The 18,140-nt window shown below is 38.7% G+C and overlaps 1 protein-coding gene and 1 long non-coding RNA gene across 51 annotated transcripts in view; one reads left to right on the forward strand and one right to left on the reverse strand.

Moving 5' to 3' along the window:
- Positions 1-18,140, forward strand: part of TBC1D31 (TBC1 domain family member 31) — a 73,892-nt gene that overhangs the window by 46,882 nt on the left and 8,870 nt on the right. For 21 of the 50 annotated variants that reach the window (XR_012416624.1, XM_065519575.1, XM_073999386.1 and 18 more), the window contains 8 exons: positions 2,153-2,286; positions 2,605-2,784; positions 4,388-4,620; positions 5,195-5,347; positions 6,322-6,457; positions 10,208-10,300; positions 14,533-14,673; positions 16,349-16,543. Coding sequence is in view for 45 of the 50 variants with exons in the window: in XM_065519575.1 (XP_065375647.1) it covers positions 2,153-2,286; positions 2,605-2,784; positions 4,388-4,620; positions 5,195-5,347; positions 6,322-6,457; positions 10,208-10,300; positions 14,533-14,673; positions 16,349-16,543 (1,265 nt within the window). In the remaining 5 variants the exon portion in view is untranslated. Of the gene's footprint in view, positions 1-2,152; positions 2,287-2,604; positions 2,785-4,387; positions 4,621-5,194; positions 5,348-6,321; positions 6,458-10,207; positions 10,301-14,532; positions 14,674-16,348; positions 16,544-17,183; positions 17,464-18,140 lie in introns of those variants that run through there. The other 29 variants (XM_073999400.1, XM_073999390.1, XM_073999401.1 and 26 more) reach the window with 10 other exon arrangements.
- Positions 1-18,140, reverse strand: part of LOC135964811 (uncharacterized) — a 41,727-nt gene that overhangs the window by 10,708 nt on the left and 12,879 nt on the right. The gene's annotated exons all lie outside the window — the stretch shown is intronic.

An 18,140-nucleotide genomic window follows, 5' to 3' on the forward strand; every position in this document is an offset into this window, starting at 1 on the left:
ACTTCAGCTAAATACTAGCACTGCTGGGATATGCCATTGTTTGGGCTTTTAGGTTTTTAGCCTAGTTGGGACTTAGAAGACATTTTGAAGGAAAAGTCAAATCTATGTATAATTTGGAATGTATTTGTAAAAGTCTTTTTTAGACACTAGAGTCTCTTTTATGACAAGACATAAAGTCTTTTGATTTAGCAAAGAATCTCCACACAATTATCGTTTCTCTGTATTTTGCTATCTGTCAGTTCTCTCTCTAGGTCCTCTACCCATGCATTTGTGGTGCATCAAAGCAGAATAAAAATACTTAAGAGCAGGCAGATGGTTACTGTATGCAGTAGGATATCCTTTTGCTAATGAAAAACAGTGCTCTCTTAATGAAGACTGTAAGGATCAGGGCTTCGGGTGCGTGTGTGGTGTTTTAAATTCTCAGAACTGCCAGTGTCTGAGACATAACAGGTACTCAGTTGCTGAACCATATTTTCCTCTTAAAATTAAGAGCTGGGCTGGCCGCAGTGGCTCACACCTGTAATCCGGGCACTTGGGAAGGCCAAGGCAGGCAGATCACCTGAGGTCAGGGGTTCGAGACCAAACTGGCCAATATAGTGAAACCCTGTCTCTACTAAAAATACAAAAAAAAAAATGAGCTGGGCATGGTGGTAGGTGCCTGTAATCCCAGCTACTTGGGAGGCTGAGACAGGAGAATCGCTTGAACCCAGGAGTTGGAGGTTGCAGTGAGCCGAGATCACACCACTGCACTCCAGTCTGGGCCACAGAGTGAGACTCCGTCTCAAAAAAAAAAAAAAAAAAAAAAAAAATTTAGAGAGCTACAGAGAATTTGAAATACTTTTTAAAGCTCAGTCTTTGCAAGGTTTTATTTATGACTTCATTATTAACCCAAATTTAAATGATCAATAGTAAGTGAAATAATGGAACTCCAGAATTGGAAAGTTCTTATAAACCACTGTAATCTAGTATTCTGTTGATAAAGCCTTCTTTTGCTATTTTGGGATAGGAGATCTTATTATCAAAGGATGAATCTACAACTCAATATTTAAAATTTAAAAAATTTAAAAATTAAGTAAAGGAGAGATTAAACATAGTCTTACTGAACAAAGCAAACCGATGGTCTTATATATGGTTTTGAGAACAATATGTGGGTCGTTCTACTGATTACAGAGCGCAAGTGAGTCAATGTCAGCCTTAGAGTTAGTTGAATTTATTCTACTTTGGACTAGCTGACTTTGAGACGGAGTCTTGCACTGTTGCCCAGGCTGGAGTGCAGCGGCGCGATCTCGGCTCACTGCAAGCTCCGCCTCCCGGGTTCACGCCATTCTCCTGCCTCAGTCTCCCGAGTAGCTGGGACTACAGGCACGAGCCACCATGCCTGGATAATTTTTTGTACTTTTTAGTGGAGACGGGGTTTCCCCGTGTTAGCCAGGATGGTGTCGATCTCCTGACCTCGTGATCCGCCTCCCTCGGCTTCCCAAAGTGCTGGGATTACAGGTGTGAGCCACCGCACCCAGCCAGATTGGTTGGTTTTCAAGTCAAGTTTACTGAAACAAATTGTCAATGATCAATTAGATATAAAACCAGTCCTGGTGACTATTTACTGGTTATTCCTTGTTACCATGGTTATAGAACAATCAGTCTTTTCCTCGAAATGAGGACATTTTTATTGTCATTATAACGTTTAAGGGATTAAGGGATACAGTATATACAATTTTGGTTACATATGGTTGTAATTTTGGTTACTTATGAATTTTAGTAAATTTGAGGAGTTTGGCATGCTAACGTTGATTACATTTAATGAAGGGTTAATAGGGGCCCTTTTTAAAAAGATCATTTTGTTAATTAGGTGATGAACAAAGCAGGAGTCAGAAGCCAGAATGCCATCAGGAGTATTTTGGGAAGTTGTGTCTGTTTGTTTTAATTAACACTTTTTCATTGACTACTGTAAGGAAATTTGCAAAATTTCTACAAACATACTATGTTAGCATGATAGAATTTTAAAATCGATGTCATATAATATAAAGAGTTATATTTTTTATTATTCATGGACATATTGGAAACATAAAGATTGGATACATTTAAGAATTGCAAGGGTTTTTGATAACATAGAAAGATATTTAAAGATACATTTCTTTTTTTTCCTTCATAGTCAATTGGTGTCAACACTGGTTTGAATATTTTCCTAATCCTCCTATCAATATTCTTAGTATGATAGAAAATGTTTTGGCATTTCATGACAAGGAACTGCTGCGACACTTCATAGATCATGATATAACTTCCCAGGTAAGAAGCGTAAGGTTTTTAGAATAACATGCCTTATTTTGTAAGCTAACGTTGGTTCTGATATAAACAGTATTTTCTTGAAGGAGTATAATAAAAAGCATACTACATGTTGTGTTTTTAACAGTATTCCATTCTTTTTCTTCATTAAACTGCCTTCCTGAAAGTCTGTAAAGAAGGGTCCAAATTAAGGTAGTTATTTTCATAATTATGTATTTAATATGATTTTCATAGCTTAAATCGAATGTAAGGTAATATTACCAATGACTCTGTTTTTACTTTTCCCTAGAAAAATGATAAATTTTTCCTTATCTGTTTTAGCTATATGCATGGCCTCTTCTTGAAACTGTGTTCTCGGAAGTGCTGACGAGAGAGGAGTGGCTGAAACTGTTTGATAATATCTTTTCCAACCATCCTTCCTTCCTTCTGATGACTGTTGTAGCCTACAACATATGTTCTAGAGTGCCTCTGCTCAACTGTAATCTTAAAGATGATTTTGAGGTAACGATCCTTGTTCTTAACAGAAGGTTCTCAAATATCAGTTATTTCTCTCTCTCTCTTTTTTTTTTTTTTTTTTTGAGAACAGAGTCTTGCTCTGTTGCCCAGGCTGGAGTGCAATGGCGCGATCTCAGTTCACTGCAACCTCTGCCTGCCGAGTTCAAGCGATTCTCCTGCCTCAGCCTCCGAGTAGCTGGGATTACAGGTGCGCAGCACCACGCCCAGCTAATTTTTGTATTTTTAGTAGAGATGGGGTTTCACCATGTTGGTCAGGCTGGTCTCAAACTCCTGACCTCGTGATCCACCCACCTCTGCCTCCCAAAGTGCTGGGATTACAAGCGTGAGCTACTGTGCCAGGCCATATCAGTTATTTCACTTGAAAGATCCTTTTATTTGTTGAGTCCCTGTTATGTGTCAGACACTGGTGCTAGGTGGTAGGAATATAAAGGATAACAAGTTAGACCACATCCCTACCCGTGTACAGTTTATAGACAATAAAACAGGCAATTATAGTAGGCTAGTAGTCTTATAATCATAGCTTAAGAAAAGAATCATGGTAATATTGGGGTTTTTGCTTTTTGCTTTTTTTTTTTTTTTTTTTTTTGAGACAGAGTCTCCCTCTGTCTACCAGGTCGACCAGGCTGGAATGCAATGGCGCAATCCCGGCTCACTGCAACCTCCGCCTCCCAGGTTCAAGTGATTCTCCTGCCTCAACCTCCCGAGTAGCTGGGATTACAGGCGCCTGCCACCACACCCAGCTAAGTTTTTTGTATTTTTGATAGAGACGGGGTTTCACCAGGTTACCCAGGCTGGTCTCGAACTCCTGACCTCAGGTGATCCACCCGCCTCGGCCTCCCAAAGTTCTGGGATTAGAGGCGTGAGCCACCACACCCGGCTGCTTTTTGCTTTTATAAAGGATGTTTAACAGTTAGAGTGTTGTTATTCTGTGCATAATCTTATCATGACCTATCTGGTCTTAGTCTGAATGCTTATTACACATGCAAAAGGTAACTATGAGAATTTTGAGAATTGGCAGGAAAGTGTCTGAAAGAAAGCATTAAGATCATTATAAAAAGTAGATGCTCTTTTGGTAGACAAGATGAATTAGTTGGGTTCTTGTGTGTGTGTGTGTTACTTATTTAGTGGTTACTGTCCAATTAAACTTTATTTTTACTTCATGATCCCATGATACGTTAATTTGGATCTTCCAGCAAAACAAGGTAATGTGGAAACATTTCAGATATTTTTAAAGAATCAAGCTAATTTATTTTCAAAGGCTAATTTATAATTTATTTTGGATTTTGAAGAAAAAAAAATCCAAGCAGAATTTGTTCCATAGTTGAAGCATTCTTTTTCTACTGTATTAAAAGCCTTCATTTTTTAATTTTATGTCAGAATTTCTTATGATTGTGAAACTCTGTTACATTTTTTAAATAAATTGTCTTCATTGTAAAACTTGAGTAAAGAAAAGCTTTAATGAATTTACAAAAAAATGTATATTCTTAAATATAGATTCACTTTTTAAAAAAATTCTTGCTTTAATTCTACCTACCTCATAATTGATTTGTCTGGTAAATCTCGATTTAAACACCAAGTTTTCTTACAGTTTTTTTTTCACCATCGAAATAACCTGGATATAAATGTTGTGATTAGACAAGTTTATCATCTCATGGAGACCACGCCTACTGACATTCATCCAGACAGCATGCTTAATGTTTTTGTTGCACTGACAAAAGGGCAGTATCCAGTATTTAATCAATATCCAAAGTTTATTGTGGACTATCAGACACAAGAACGAGAAAGAATAAGGAATGATGAATTGGATTACTTAAGAGAGAGGTAATTATGGAATAGTTTTTCTTTTTCTGATACCACAAAATGTGTTTTAAACATAATAAGAAAGTTTTAATGAAAAAATACATTTGGCCGGGCGTGGTGGCTCACACCTATAGTCCCAGCACTTTGGGAGGCCAAGGCAGGCGGATCACAAGGTCAGGAGTTCGAGACCAGCCTGGCCAACATAGTGAAACCCCGTCTCTACTAAAAATACAAAATATTGCTGGGTGTAGTGGCGCACACCTGAAGTCCCAGCTACTCAGGAGGCTGAGGCAGGAGAATCGCTTGAAGCCAGGAGGAAGAGGTTGCAGTGAGCAGAGATCACGCCATTGCACTCCAGCCTGGGCAACAGAGTGAGACTTCATCTCAATAAAAAAAAGAAAAATACATTCACATTATGAGTATTTGTGTAAAATCAGGGTTTGAAGGCTAGAAATATTAAAGATAGTTAATTCTTACATATGGAAATAAAATGGATTATACATTAATCAGTATACATTTTGTGTTTTGATGATTCTTGGATTTAAATTACTTAACTTTCTTCTTTGTGTTTTCATAATGATATTACCTACTTAAGGCAGACAGTTGAAGATATGCAAGCTGAAGTTGACCAGCAAAGAGTTGAAGATGAAGCTTGGTGCCAGAAACAGGAGCTGCTTCGTAAAGCTGAAGAAACAAGAAGAGAAATGCTCTTACAAGAGGAGGAGAAAATCATACAACAAAGACAGAGGTATATGTTATCCCTTTAAAAAAAAATCTGGACATAAAAATTGGTTGAATAATTTTTATGCTCTTTCATTTTTTCATTTTAGGAACAACATTATATATAGGATTACCCAGCTGTGGCATTTCTATTAAGCAACTATTAAGTTAATAAAAAGAATCTTTATATACCACTTTTCAAAAAATTGCTATGTAGTAAAATATAATTCTAAAGCTATACTGAATATAATCTAGATTTGCACGGATTAATGTTCCTGGAAGGACATTATTTAGAAACATTATTCTATAGTGGGCAGAAATGCTTTGTCATAGAGTGCTGGGTACAGCACCTGTAGTGGAGTATAATTTTTGTAATTGTGTTTTAAGCATACCTGTGTGACCTGACAATTGTAACATAAAATGATTATGTCATTACTCATTTAACACTTTGGAGGACAGGGGAATGAGTATTAAATGCATATTCAAAAGTGTGTTAGCTGGGTGTGGTGCCACATACCTATAGTCCCAGCTACTAGGTAGGACCGCTTGAGCCCAGGAGGTCAAGGCCAGCCTGGGCAACATAGTGAGACCCTGTCTCTTAAAAAAGAAAAAGAAAAAACTTAAAAATAAATACGTAAAAGTATGTTAATAAGGTAAAATGTGTAAATTAAGTAAAGTTATGGGATAAACATTGAGACTAAGCCCAATTGTTGGGAAACTCACTTCTGTGTTTATTGATTCATATTCTTAGACGGAACTTTATGTAACAGATTTAGAGTGCGGGTTAAAAGGAATTACTGAACTGAGCCGGTGAGCTCTCTGCTAAAATTCTCAAAGCATAAGTATACATCATCTTTGGTAACGGTAGAGCAGTTCTGGCATTCTTTCAGATAAAGGATAGCAATTGTATTGAAATGATGGGCATGGTAGACCTGTTATGAAAAAACTAAGTCATATTAGGAATTGCTTTATTTGTTCCACTTGATGTATTTTGTATTTAAGGCTAGCTGCTGTGAAAAGAGAGCTGCAAGTAAAGGAAATGCACTTACAAGATGCTGCAAGAAGGCGTTTTCTGAAGCTTCAGCAAGATCAACAGGAAATGGAGCTAAGAAGACTGGATGATGAAATTGGGAGAAAGGTTTATTATTCTTACCTTAGTTCTCATACGTCATCTCCATTTACTCTCACTTAAATGTAATGAACGCCTTCAAATTAAATAATATTCTAAAAAAAAGAGTCCACCATGAATACTAAATAGCCCCTTTAATTTTATTTTCCCCTCGGCTTTTCTCATTCTCTTTTGTATTTCATGAATGGCTAAATATTTAAGAAATGCCAGGAAAATTAGTCAAGTGTCCTTAGTGACTGTTTCTCTAAAAATAGAAATATCAGTATCAGTTAGCCATTAAGTTAATTTTTTGTTTTTTTTGAGACGGAGTCTCACTCTGTTGCTCAGGCTGTAGTGTAGTGGTGTGATCTCAGCTCAGTGCAACCTCCACCTCCCGGGTTCAAGCGATTCTCCTGCCTCAGCCTCCCAAGTAGCTGGGATTACAGGTGCACACCACCACACCCAGCTGATTTTTGTATTTTTCATGAGATGGGATTTCACCATTTTGGCTAGGCTGATCTCGAACTCATGACCTCAGGTGATCTGCCCACGTCGGCCTCCCAAAGTGCTGGGGTTACAGGCGTGAGCCACCACGCCTGGCAGTTAATTTTTAATTAGGGGACATATTCTTTTTTCATGTAAAAATTATCTGTGGCCAGTATAAAAATAATTTCCAGTACAAAATATATAGAATTAAAAATGGACTTTCTCCATCAGTCCTCATATCATCCCCAGAGAAACACTTTTAAAAAATGGTTAATTGGCCGGGTGCGGTGGCTCATGCCCGTAATCGTAGCACTTTGGGAGGCCGAGGCGGGCAGTTCACCTGAGGTCAGGAGTCCGGGACCAGCCTGGCCAACGTGGTAAAATCCCATCTCTACTAAAAATACAAAAATTAGCTGGGCTTGGTGGCAGGTGCTTGTAATCCCAGCTACTCAAGAGGTTGAGAACAGAGAATTGCTTGCCCCCGGAGGCACATGCTGCAGTGAGCCAAGATCCAAGATCACGCCACTGCACTCCAGCCTGAGTGACAGAGCGAGACTCAGTCTCAGAAAAAAAAAAAAGGTTAATTATATAGCCTTTCAGGTATGTTCTATAGATAGAGGAGTAATTATAGTCATGCTTTCCTATATTTATACAAAAATGGAATTATTCTCATTATACATTGTTTTTGTGACCTGCTTTTTAAAATTACATATGTTGAATATCTTTTCGTATGTTATGTGTATCTATTTCTTTTTTGTGGTTGTATAATATTCCATTGAATGAATAGTTTATTTAATGCTTTGTTGTTGGACATTTAGGTTATTTGCAGTGTTTTGCAAATAACCATGCTACATCATAAAAGTCTTTTTACTTGCACACATTCTTTTGTTGAGTAACTTCTAAATTATGCCAAATTGTTCTCTAAAAATGAAATGGCTTAAGCTATTTTAAGACCGTAAGAGTACCCATCCCCTAGTATAGTCAATTGTACTGCATCAGTCTTAATATTTGCCAAGCAGATAGATGACAAATAGTCTATTTTAATTTGCCTTTTTTTATTGTTAGTGAGGTTAAGTATCTTTTCTGTTACTTGTCTTCCATTTGTAGAATTACACATTACATATTTGTATCATTTGTCCATCTTTCTGTGAAGTTAGACTTAACTTTCTGTCAGGTTAGCTTACTTATTTCTAAAAGGCAAGTCAATTGTCCCAACACCGTTTGCTGACTATTAGCCAAGTCATTTGCCAACTGATGGCTTTTACATATTAAATTCTGTTACATACTTGATCTCCTTCCTTGCTTTTTCTATTCCTAAGCCAGTACCACACTGTTTGAATGACAGTAGCTTTGAAGTGTTTTACTAACTAGTCCTAATTCTCACTCATTAGTCTTCCTTTTCAGAGTTTTTGTCAGTGTTCTCCAATGTTTATCATTCCAAATAGACTTTAAGAATTGTTTCACTTTTGGAATTCTCACCTCTCCCAATCCCATTGGAATTTTTATTAGGATTGCACTGAATTTATGCACTAATTTAGAGTTTCAAGCCTAGTTTTGATAAAATACGAAGTATTTTTTAAGTCTTTTTTTTTTTTTTTTTTTTTTTTTTTTTGAGACAGGGTCTCATTCTGTCACCTGGGCTGGTGTACAGTGGTGCAATCCCAGCTCACTGCAACCTCCACCTCCCGGGTTCAAGCAATTCTCGTGCCTCAGCCTCCTGAGAAGATGGGATTACAGGTGCCTGCCACAACACCCAGCTAATTTTTGTATTTTTAGTAGATACGGGGTTTCACCATGTTGGTCAGGCTGATCTTGAACTCCAGACTTCAAGTGATCTGCCCACCTTAGCCTCCCAAAGTGCTAGGATTACAGGCGCCTGGCCTAAGTCTTTCAAAGTATTTTTAATTCATATGTATTAGAAATCTATTATCTCTTTATAGCATCATACTTATTGTTTTGTTTAAGCCTTGTTAATTTTAAATTGGTTTTCAAAATCCAAGATTTCTTTTAATTTTCTCGTCTAGTGAATGAGATTGATATTTCATTACTATAGAAAAGTGTATGTTCTTCCCACAAAGTAAGCTCAGAACTCTGATGTCTTTATTCCAAACCCCTTTGAAACAGGAGGCGGCACTTTTTGGTCCAAGAATTCTATAAACTCCTTTCAGCAACATGATCTGGCCTCTGCCTACCCTTCCAGCCTCCTGTCCTCCCAGCTGCCTGTTCTGATGTTGTGCTCTGACCCTGCCAAACTGCAAAAGTTCGTCTCGTGGTTCAGGCTCTAGCAGGAAAGGCTGCTTGAATCTGAAATGACAAGTACATGTGACTGTGAACATCTGTTAGCAGCAAGCAAAGCCGATCGGTTTTTGCTGTGGTACATAGCTGTTTGTATCTCTGAAAATTCATAAGCAAAAGAGCTCAGTAATTGAAATTCCTAAAAAGCGTGATTTGCTATGCCACACCTCTCCTCCACTTCCTGTCACTATTGCTGTTCTTACTTCATACAATCAAGCTTCCCCCCACCTTTGAGCTAGCTCCTTTCCTAATAACCTCTTTAAATTGAGCTGGTCCTGGTCCATGTTTCTCTTCTAGCCTTTGGATATATACGTTTGCACATCCAACTATGTTCTCATTTACTGTTTCTCCTATTTTAAGTATTTGATAGCATGTCTTTTACCATAATGACAATATCTAACATTTCACCTTATATCTAAGATCATTTCTAAGAGTCTCTAGAGAGTGCCATATCCCATATGCAAACCCTCTAGTATACAGGAATAAAAAACTTCCAACTAATCAAATTTTGGAAATAGGCGAACTCTAAATTAATTCACTTGGAGCAGAATACACACAGGTCGAACCATCTGCAAGAAATTTAAACCTAGAATTGGTAATTGTCAAGCCGAACTTATAAAAGTAGAGAAGTTTAGTCAAAAAGAACATTAAATAAACGTTATATTTTTATCTACCCCAGATTTAAATTGCTCAAGTTTTTCTAACTCATGATATTGGTTACTGTAATACTGTAAGAACTGCTATCTGTTCTTCCAGTCTGAGTAGATGGGCATATGGTATTGTGCTTTTTATTCTTAAATTAAACTTCACTTTAACTGAGAGATTATTCCTAGATTCTGCAGTGAGTATTAATCTTTGTCAGTTACTCTGGTTTCAAAAACCCGATTGCTGTTATCTTAAATACTGTTAGTAGGTCGTTCAGATTACAGGATTACTAAATCTATTAAAAATTATTTTGTAAATTCTTTTTGGTATTCACAGTTTGTTGTTTGGCCATAGGTATATATGAGAGATCGAGAAATTGCTGCCACAGCCAGAGACCTAGAAATGAGACAGCTGGAACTCGAATCGCAAAAGAGACTTTATGAGAAGGTATAATTCAGTTATTTCCAACATAAGAAAAGCAGGTTTTGGCCAAGCTCAGTGGCTCAAACCTGTAATACCAGCATTTTGGGAGGCTGAGGTGGGAGAAGGATCACTTGAGCTAAGGAATTCCAGACCAGACATGGGCAATATAGTGAGACCCCATCTCTACCAAAAATTAAAAAATTTAGCTGGGTATGCTTACCTGTAGTCCCAACTACTCAGGAGGCAAAGGCAGGAAGATCACTTGAGCCCTGGAGTTCGAGGCTGCAGTGAACCATAATCACACCACTGTACTCCAGCCTGGGCAAACAGAGCGATACCCTATCTCAAAAAAAAAAAAAAGAAAGAAAGAAAAAGAAAAGCAGGGTTTGCATAAACCCATTTTAGACTGTATTTATTCATGGTTTTCTAGCGTTCGTTTTATTCACTTTTTAAGCAGAATATAGTGCCATGCAGGATTGTAAGGTAGCCAAAATGTCTGAATGTACAGTTTGTTGTAATTATTTAATTCATGTTTCTGTTAGCAGCTTAGTCTAGTGTCTGAAGCACCAGATGTAGGCCCCAGATTTTGCCTCAGGATTTTTTACCAACTTACTAAATTTTCCTGTAATTATGTAATAGTGACTACAAAATTATCTCAATACCTCACAAGGATCCTGAAAGGTAAATCAGTCAGGAGCTGTAAAATACTTTCTTTCTTTATTTGTATTTTTATTTATTTATTTTTGAGACAGTCTTACTCAGTCGCCTAGGCTACAGTACAGTGGCATCATCTCAGCTCACTACAACCTTCACTTCCCCTGCTCCAGTGATTCTCCCACGTCAGCCTCCCCAGTAGCTGGGACTACAGACATGCGCCACCATGCCTATCTAATTTTTGTGTTTTTTGTAGAAATAGGGTTTCGCCTTGTTGCCCAGGCTGGTCCCAAACTCCTGGGCTCAAGCAATCTGCACACCTCGGCCTCCCGAAGTGCTAGGATTACAGGCATGAGCCACCACGCCTGGCCTGTAAATTACTTTACATTGGAATCTTCTGGAGTTAAATCAGCAAATATCTGCTTAGTACTTACTGTTCAGTTTTCAAGACACTGGAAAAAAAAAGGAGCTTTGTTAATATAAATTTTTATTATTTAGGAAAAATGTTTTGTTACTCATTTAGTGTTGAAACTGTACGTTTTCACTTCTTTCAGCCCACGTAAAAAGTCAGACTTTTTAGCCTGGGCAACACAGCAACACCCCATCTCTACTAGAAATACAAAGAAATAGCCAAATGTGGTGGTGTGCACCTGTGGTGCCAGCTATTCAGGAGGCCAAGGTGGGAAGATCACTTGAGCCTGGGGGACGGAGGCTGCAGTGAGCCAAGATTGTGCACTCCAACCTGGGTGACAGAGTGAGACCCTGTCTCAAAAAAAAAGTCATACTTTTAGTTTGAAATTAGCGATAACTGTGAATTCATAATACATAACATATATGTTTGATAGCCATATTAGGTGAGATTTAAACCATATAGCATCCATTTACACCTATAACACTTTTAAAGTCTCCACACTGAATTTCTTCTAGAACTGAGCAAGGGATTTATAGTTTGGCTGAGTCTCCCATGATTTGGAATTAGATGTAATTCATGTGGACTAAGCTAAACTTTACTTTTTACTATCTTTTCTTTAGGGGTGGAGGATAGTGGCAATTGAAGGGTATAATTTTAGAACTAACAGAGAATTTGCAAGGAAAGTACTAAGAATTTCCAGATATTTGTCTCTCAGATTTTTAAACACTAACATTCTACTAAATTTGCTTTCTCTTCCTCTTTTTCTCTACCTATACACATATGTACACACAAATATATACTTGTTTTTCTGAACTGTTACAGTCCCGATGGTCCTTTACCCCTAAATACTTCAGTGTATATTTCCTAAGACCAAGGAGTCCTCTTATATAACCACAGTACGGTTCTCAAAATCAGAAATTAACATAAGATGATCTGATATATAAACCTTATTCAGATTTGATCCATTGTATCCAAAATGTCCTTTAGAGCAAAAGAAAATCTGAGAGCTCATCCATTGTTTTGTTGTCATCATTTTAGTCTCCTTTAAAATGAGATAAGTTCCTGACTCTTTGTATTTTATGACATTGATATTTTTTGAAACATGTAAGCCAGATAATTTGTAGAATGTCCCTTAATTAGCGTTTGGCTGTTGTTTCTTCATGAGAAGATTTAAGTTATCCATAGGAGTGCATAACTTTAATCTGTGGCAGTCTTACAACAGAAGTTATGTTTTCAGATGGAGTCTTGCTCTGTTGCCCAGGCTGGAGTGCAGTGGCATGATCTCAACTCACTGCAACTTCTGCCTTCCAGGCTCCAGCAATCCTCCTGCCTCAGCCTCCCAAGTAGCTGGGACTACAGGTGCGTACCATCACGCCCTGCTAATTTTTGTAGTTTTTATAGAGACAGGGTTTTGCTATGTTGCCCATGCTGGTTTCAAACTGCTGGGCTCAAGCAGTCCTCCCACCTTGGCCTCCCAAAGTGTTGGGATTAGACGCATAAGCCACTATGCCTGTCCCATATTTCTTGTTTTTTTTCAAACAATCATGTGATTGTTTGTTGAAAACTAGACATTTTGAATACAGTGCTCCCCAACTTATGATGGGGTTATGTCCTAATAAGCTCATCATAAGTTAGAAATATTGTAAGTTGAAAATTCATGTAACACCCTGATAGACCCATCATAAAATAAGAAAATTATTACATCAACTATAGGACCGTCTGGCATATAATGTGGCAATTTTGGAAATAAGATTGTCTCCCCTCCCCAGGGTTTCTTCTTGTTTCTTTGCTTAGTGACTTTTCTGAACTAATTTTGAAAGTCCGTATCTTTTGTCGTATATAGCCACTGATGTCTCTATTCAGGTAGTTTGGGGGTCAGCAAATGATTGGACAGAGATTTTAATAGATTCTTTGAACCAGTAAGCTTCTAGTAGTTGTTGAGGAGCTCTGTGTGCATGTTAGGGCACGCCTTTATCACTCAGCTAGGCAGTTGCTACTTCTTAGATTCCACTTCCTGGTTATGCAAAACCTCAGAGTTAACCAGAAGTGTGAGATCTTAGGTCTTTCTCAGGTCTGAGAACACAGCCCTTAGCATATGCACAGCCTTACACATGCACATGACCTTCCAGGAATCTATCTGAGATTTTTTAAGCCTCCTGTGGACATCTGATTCTCCAGTTTTTCCTGTTAAGCTTTTTGCTTAGCCTATTGGTTGCTCTCCCAAGATCCACTGCCCCAAGCAGCCAAGATATTCAACAGTTTGCTCTAATTGTTTTCAACAACTTCTCCAGGGATAAGACTATTCTGCACTAGGCAAGCTCTGAGTGAGATTTTAAAAACACAGCCTTAGGAGTGGTCTTTCAGGGAACCACCAGAAAACTCAAACAATGACAGTTCTCCAGCAATGGTGGTTTGAAGGAGCTCTGTCCAACCCCATTTTGCTTGGCTTCCAGGCTGCTGGTTGTCAAGACTAATGCATAGGCCGGACACCATGGCTTACACCTGTAATCCCAGCATTTTGGGAGGCCAAGGCAGGCTGATCACTTGAGGTCAGGAGTTCGAGACCAGCCTGGCCAACATGGTAAAACCCCATCTCTACTAAAAATGTTTAAAAAGTTAACCAGGCCTGGTGGTGGGCACCTGTAATCCCAGCTACTCAGGAGGCTGAGGCAGGAGAATCACTTGAAAACCCGGGAGGGGGAGGTTGCAGTGAACTGAGATCGTGCCACTACACTCCAGCCTGGGCAACAGAGTGAGACTCTGTCTCAAAACAAAACAAAAAAAAAGACTAATGCATAGCTTGGGAGTGGGGTGGGAACAGGAAAAATGCAAGATGAAATGTCAGAGAGCTAGCTGTTTTTACTGAGATTCAGCCATTTTTATAAGTAAATGCTCCCCAGATAGCTCCAAGCCTTTGGTTAATTTCCAGAATGCTGAAAAAGTTCATTTTGACTTGTTTTTTAATCCATGTTCTCAATGCTTTTATGGTTGAGAGGATTTCCAGGGGTCCTTACTCTGCCATTTTTGCTGATATCTCCAGTCTTCGCATTTTACTTTGAAAATTAGATGATTGCAGCTTTTATTTGTGTGCATATTACTATTCTGAAAAAAGTTGTTTTTGTATTCTAGCATTATATAAATCAGTGGTTTTTTTTGTTTTTTTTTTTTTTTTTACAAATGATTTTAACAGAATCTTACTGAAAATCAAGCAGCTGTTGCAAAAGAAATGCGAGCAGATGCAGATGCCTATAGACGAAAAGTGGATCTTGAAGAACACATGTTTCATAAGCTGATAGAAGTAGGTGAAACACAGAGTCAGAAAACTCAGAAGGTAAAAATACGATCCATTTAGTGTATATGCAGAAGAGAAATTTTCATCTGTCACCCTCTTAAGAGAACAAAATCGAAATTAAACTCTGTAAAGTTGAATTAGTTTGTTTCTTTGCTTCAGTTGTCACAGTTCCTAGAATCTCACATTGTTTCCTTTTATATATAGGATGTTTACTTCACTGACAATCATATGCATGTCTTTTTCCTACAGTTTGAGGAAATACAAAGGAATTTCCTCAAAGAAAATACAAAGGAATAGTGACTTACAAGAAAATACGAAGGAGTAGTGACTTAGAAGAAAATACAAAGGAATAGTGACTTTACAAATTATACTGTCCTGGCCAGGCGCGGTGGCTCAAGCCTGTAATCCCAGCACTTTGGGAGGCCGAGACGGGCGGATCACGAGGTCAGAAGATTGAGACCATCCTGGCTAATACAGTGAAACCCCGTCTCTACTAAAAAATACAAAAAAATAGCCGGGCAAGGTGGCGGGCGCCTGTAGTCCCAGCTACTTGGGAGGCTGAGGCAGGAGAAAGGCGTGAACCCAGGAGGCGGAGCTTGCAGTGAGCTGAGATCTGGCCACTGCACTCCAGCCTGGGCGACAGAGGGAGACTCCGTCTCAAAAAACAAAACAAAACAAAACAAAACAAAACAAATTATACTGTCCTTCTATGTTCTGCCTCTGAAAACTGTCCCTGAGTTGATTAGGTTCAAAGCATCAGGTCCCTGCCTGGTATGTAAGCCAGCACTTCCAAGTGTATTGTGTGGACTATTAACTATTATTCAATAAGATGGGAGATGGTCAAGTAAGTATTGGAAATGCTGTCTTAAAGTGAGGTATTTTTCATGCCAAATTTGAGGATACTGTACATTTGTGAATATTTAAGAAAATTTCCCAGATGTATTTCAGAGAATTTCTTATGGAGTACGCTTTCAGAAATGCTGACTTAAGTGAATTGAAATAGAACTTGAGACTTTCAAAGAAGAGCTTTCTCTATCACGTCTTTAACACAATGTTAAATGGGTATGTGTACCGGTCTGCTCCTGTTCCGAAAACCAGGAATAGTGTACAGTAGATACCTTCTGTTCTACAACAGTCTCTTAGGTGATGTCCTCAAGATATTCCTTTTTTTTTTAATAGGCTTTCGTCCAGTCTGTTAAAATGGGCTCTTCTTCAGAGTGCTGAAAACATGGAAATTGTTGAATCCCACCCATCCCCTAGCTGATAAGTTCTTAACCTTGGCTGTAAATTAGAATCACTTGAAGAGCTTTTTTTTTTTTTTTTTTAATGTAGAGACTGAGTCCTATTCTGTCACCCAGGCTGGAGTGCAGTGGCATGATCTCAGCTCACTGCAACCTCTGCCTCCTGGGTTCAAGCAATTCTCCTGCCTCAGCCTCCCTAGTAGCTGTGACTACAGGCACCCGTCACCACACCCAGCTAATTTCTACTTGAAGAGTTTTTTAAAGGTGCCAGTACCCAGCTGTCCAGTGATTGGTTTAATTGGCTTGTGGTGAGGCCCAGACATTAGCTTATTTTAAACACTCCCAGGTGATGCTAATATGCAGCCAGAGTTGTGAACAACCGCCCTAGACATGTGGATACATTGAATGGTTATACCTTCATTTTATATGTTAGCAGTCTGACCTTGTTTCTGAAATATATAACTTTTTCCTAGGTGATTAAAGAAAATTTGGCAAAGGCTGAACAAGCATGCCTAAATACTGACTGGCAGATTCAGTCTTTACATAAACAAAAATGTGATGATCTACAACGAAACAAATGTTACCAGGAAGTAGCCAAACTCCTTAGGGAAAACAGAAGGAAAGAAATAGAGATATTAAATGCAATGGTGGAGCAGGAAGCCAAGAAGGTAAAACTAGTGTTATCAGCTTTTTGTTATATCAAGCATTGGGTTTTTTTGTTTTTTCTTTTTTTTAAAGAGACAGAGTCTCACTTGGTTGAACAGCCTCAAAATTCGAACTCCGGGCCTTAAGCGATCCCCCTGCATCAGCCTCCCAAAGTGCTGGGATTACAGACGTCAGCCCCTTTACCCAGCCTAAGCACTGAAATTTTGAAGTAGCACAGAGTCAAATGACAAAAGCATCAAACCAAGTCATTCTTGCTGGAAGAGATAATCTGATTTTAATAGGTGTTTGTCAGAGAAGTCATCTAATATTGATTCTACAAAAAAATGATTAAGCGTCTTTCTCATTTACATTAGTGTGCTTCAATTTCTCAACTTCCTGGATTTTTGTTCTGGCTGCTTGAATAATATTAGTGCTTTAATTTAGCTCATTCTTTATACTTACAATGTAAAAGATGCTGAATAGGTAGAAATGGTCTGTAGCTGCTAGTAACAAAACCCCACACTACAGTGACTAGGAACAGGATAGATATATAGTCTGGAGGTAGGGAGTCCAGGGTTAGTACTGGGGCTCCACCGTTATCAGGGAAATGTCCTCTTTCAGCCTTTCTGCACTTCTTCTTAGTGTATGGCTTTCATTTTCAAGGTTACCTGACCATCCAACATGACTCCTGGAGTTCCAGCCATCACATACCCACTGCAGACAGCAGGGAGAAGGGAGAGCACAAGTGCGAATGTTCTGCCTCCCACCTGAGTCACACTCCCTTCTAACTTCTTTCCAGGAGTCCCACATCATATTTCGAGCCACATTTGTCAGCAAAGGATGCTGAGAAAAATAATATTCTTCACAGGGAGCATTATCATCCCAAATAAAATTAAGATTCTTTTCCTATCAGTTAATAGGATAGCTAAAAATAAAAACAAAAGATTCTATTCCTAAAGAAGAATCAAAGAATGGAGTCCGAGGAGGTAATTAATAGTATATGTCACACGTGTCTATCTTTTGGTTGCTCCTTCCAAAGACTCTGGGATCTGTGCTCTGGAGATATTTTTGCAGGTACCATAGACTTTTGTAAGGACACTGAGGAGCTGGGGAAAGATCAAGATCTAGATACCTGGCTTAATTGCTTCTCTCTGTTGCTGTATCACAGTGTCTATTCTGAAAGCTGGCTTCTTACAGTGTATTTCCTTCAAGTCACTATTCCAGATTCGTTTTCCTCCTACCCCATCCCAGTGGCATGGAGCCTTATCTTACAACCCTTTCATTCTAGGACAGGAAGAAGGGCTTGGAGAGGGTGGGAGTAATACCCAGAACCCTGAGGCTGTTCTCAGGAAAACTGGGGTGGAAACTCACATTCTCAACATAAACATTGTTGACACTAGGGCTAGACTGTGTGAAATTCACTGCTGCTGGACTTTGGGTAAAATGGTATTTTTGAGAGTTGACTGAGAATCATTGTAAGGGCCTTTCACGTTCTGCAGAAATCCTTCCTTCTGTCTATCTAGTGTCCTGTGTTATAAAGCTGATTTGACCACTGCGTGGCCTTGGGAAGCTGCTCAGAATCAGCCCCCTCATCAGTAACATGAAAGGGATGGATATCTG

Source organism: Macaca fascicularis, chromosome 8, assembly GCF_037993035.2.
Source record: "Macaca fascicularis isolate 582-1 chromosome 8, T2T-MFA8v1.1".
Taxonomy (NCBI): domain Eukaryota; kingdom Metazoa; phylum Chordata; class Mammalia; order Primates; family Cercopithecidae; genus Macaca; species Macaca fascicularis.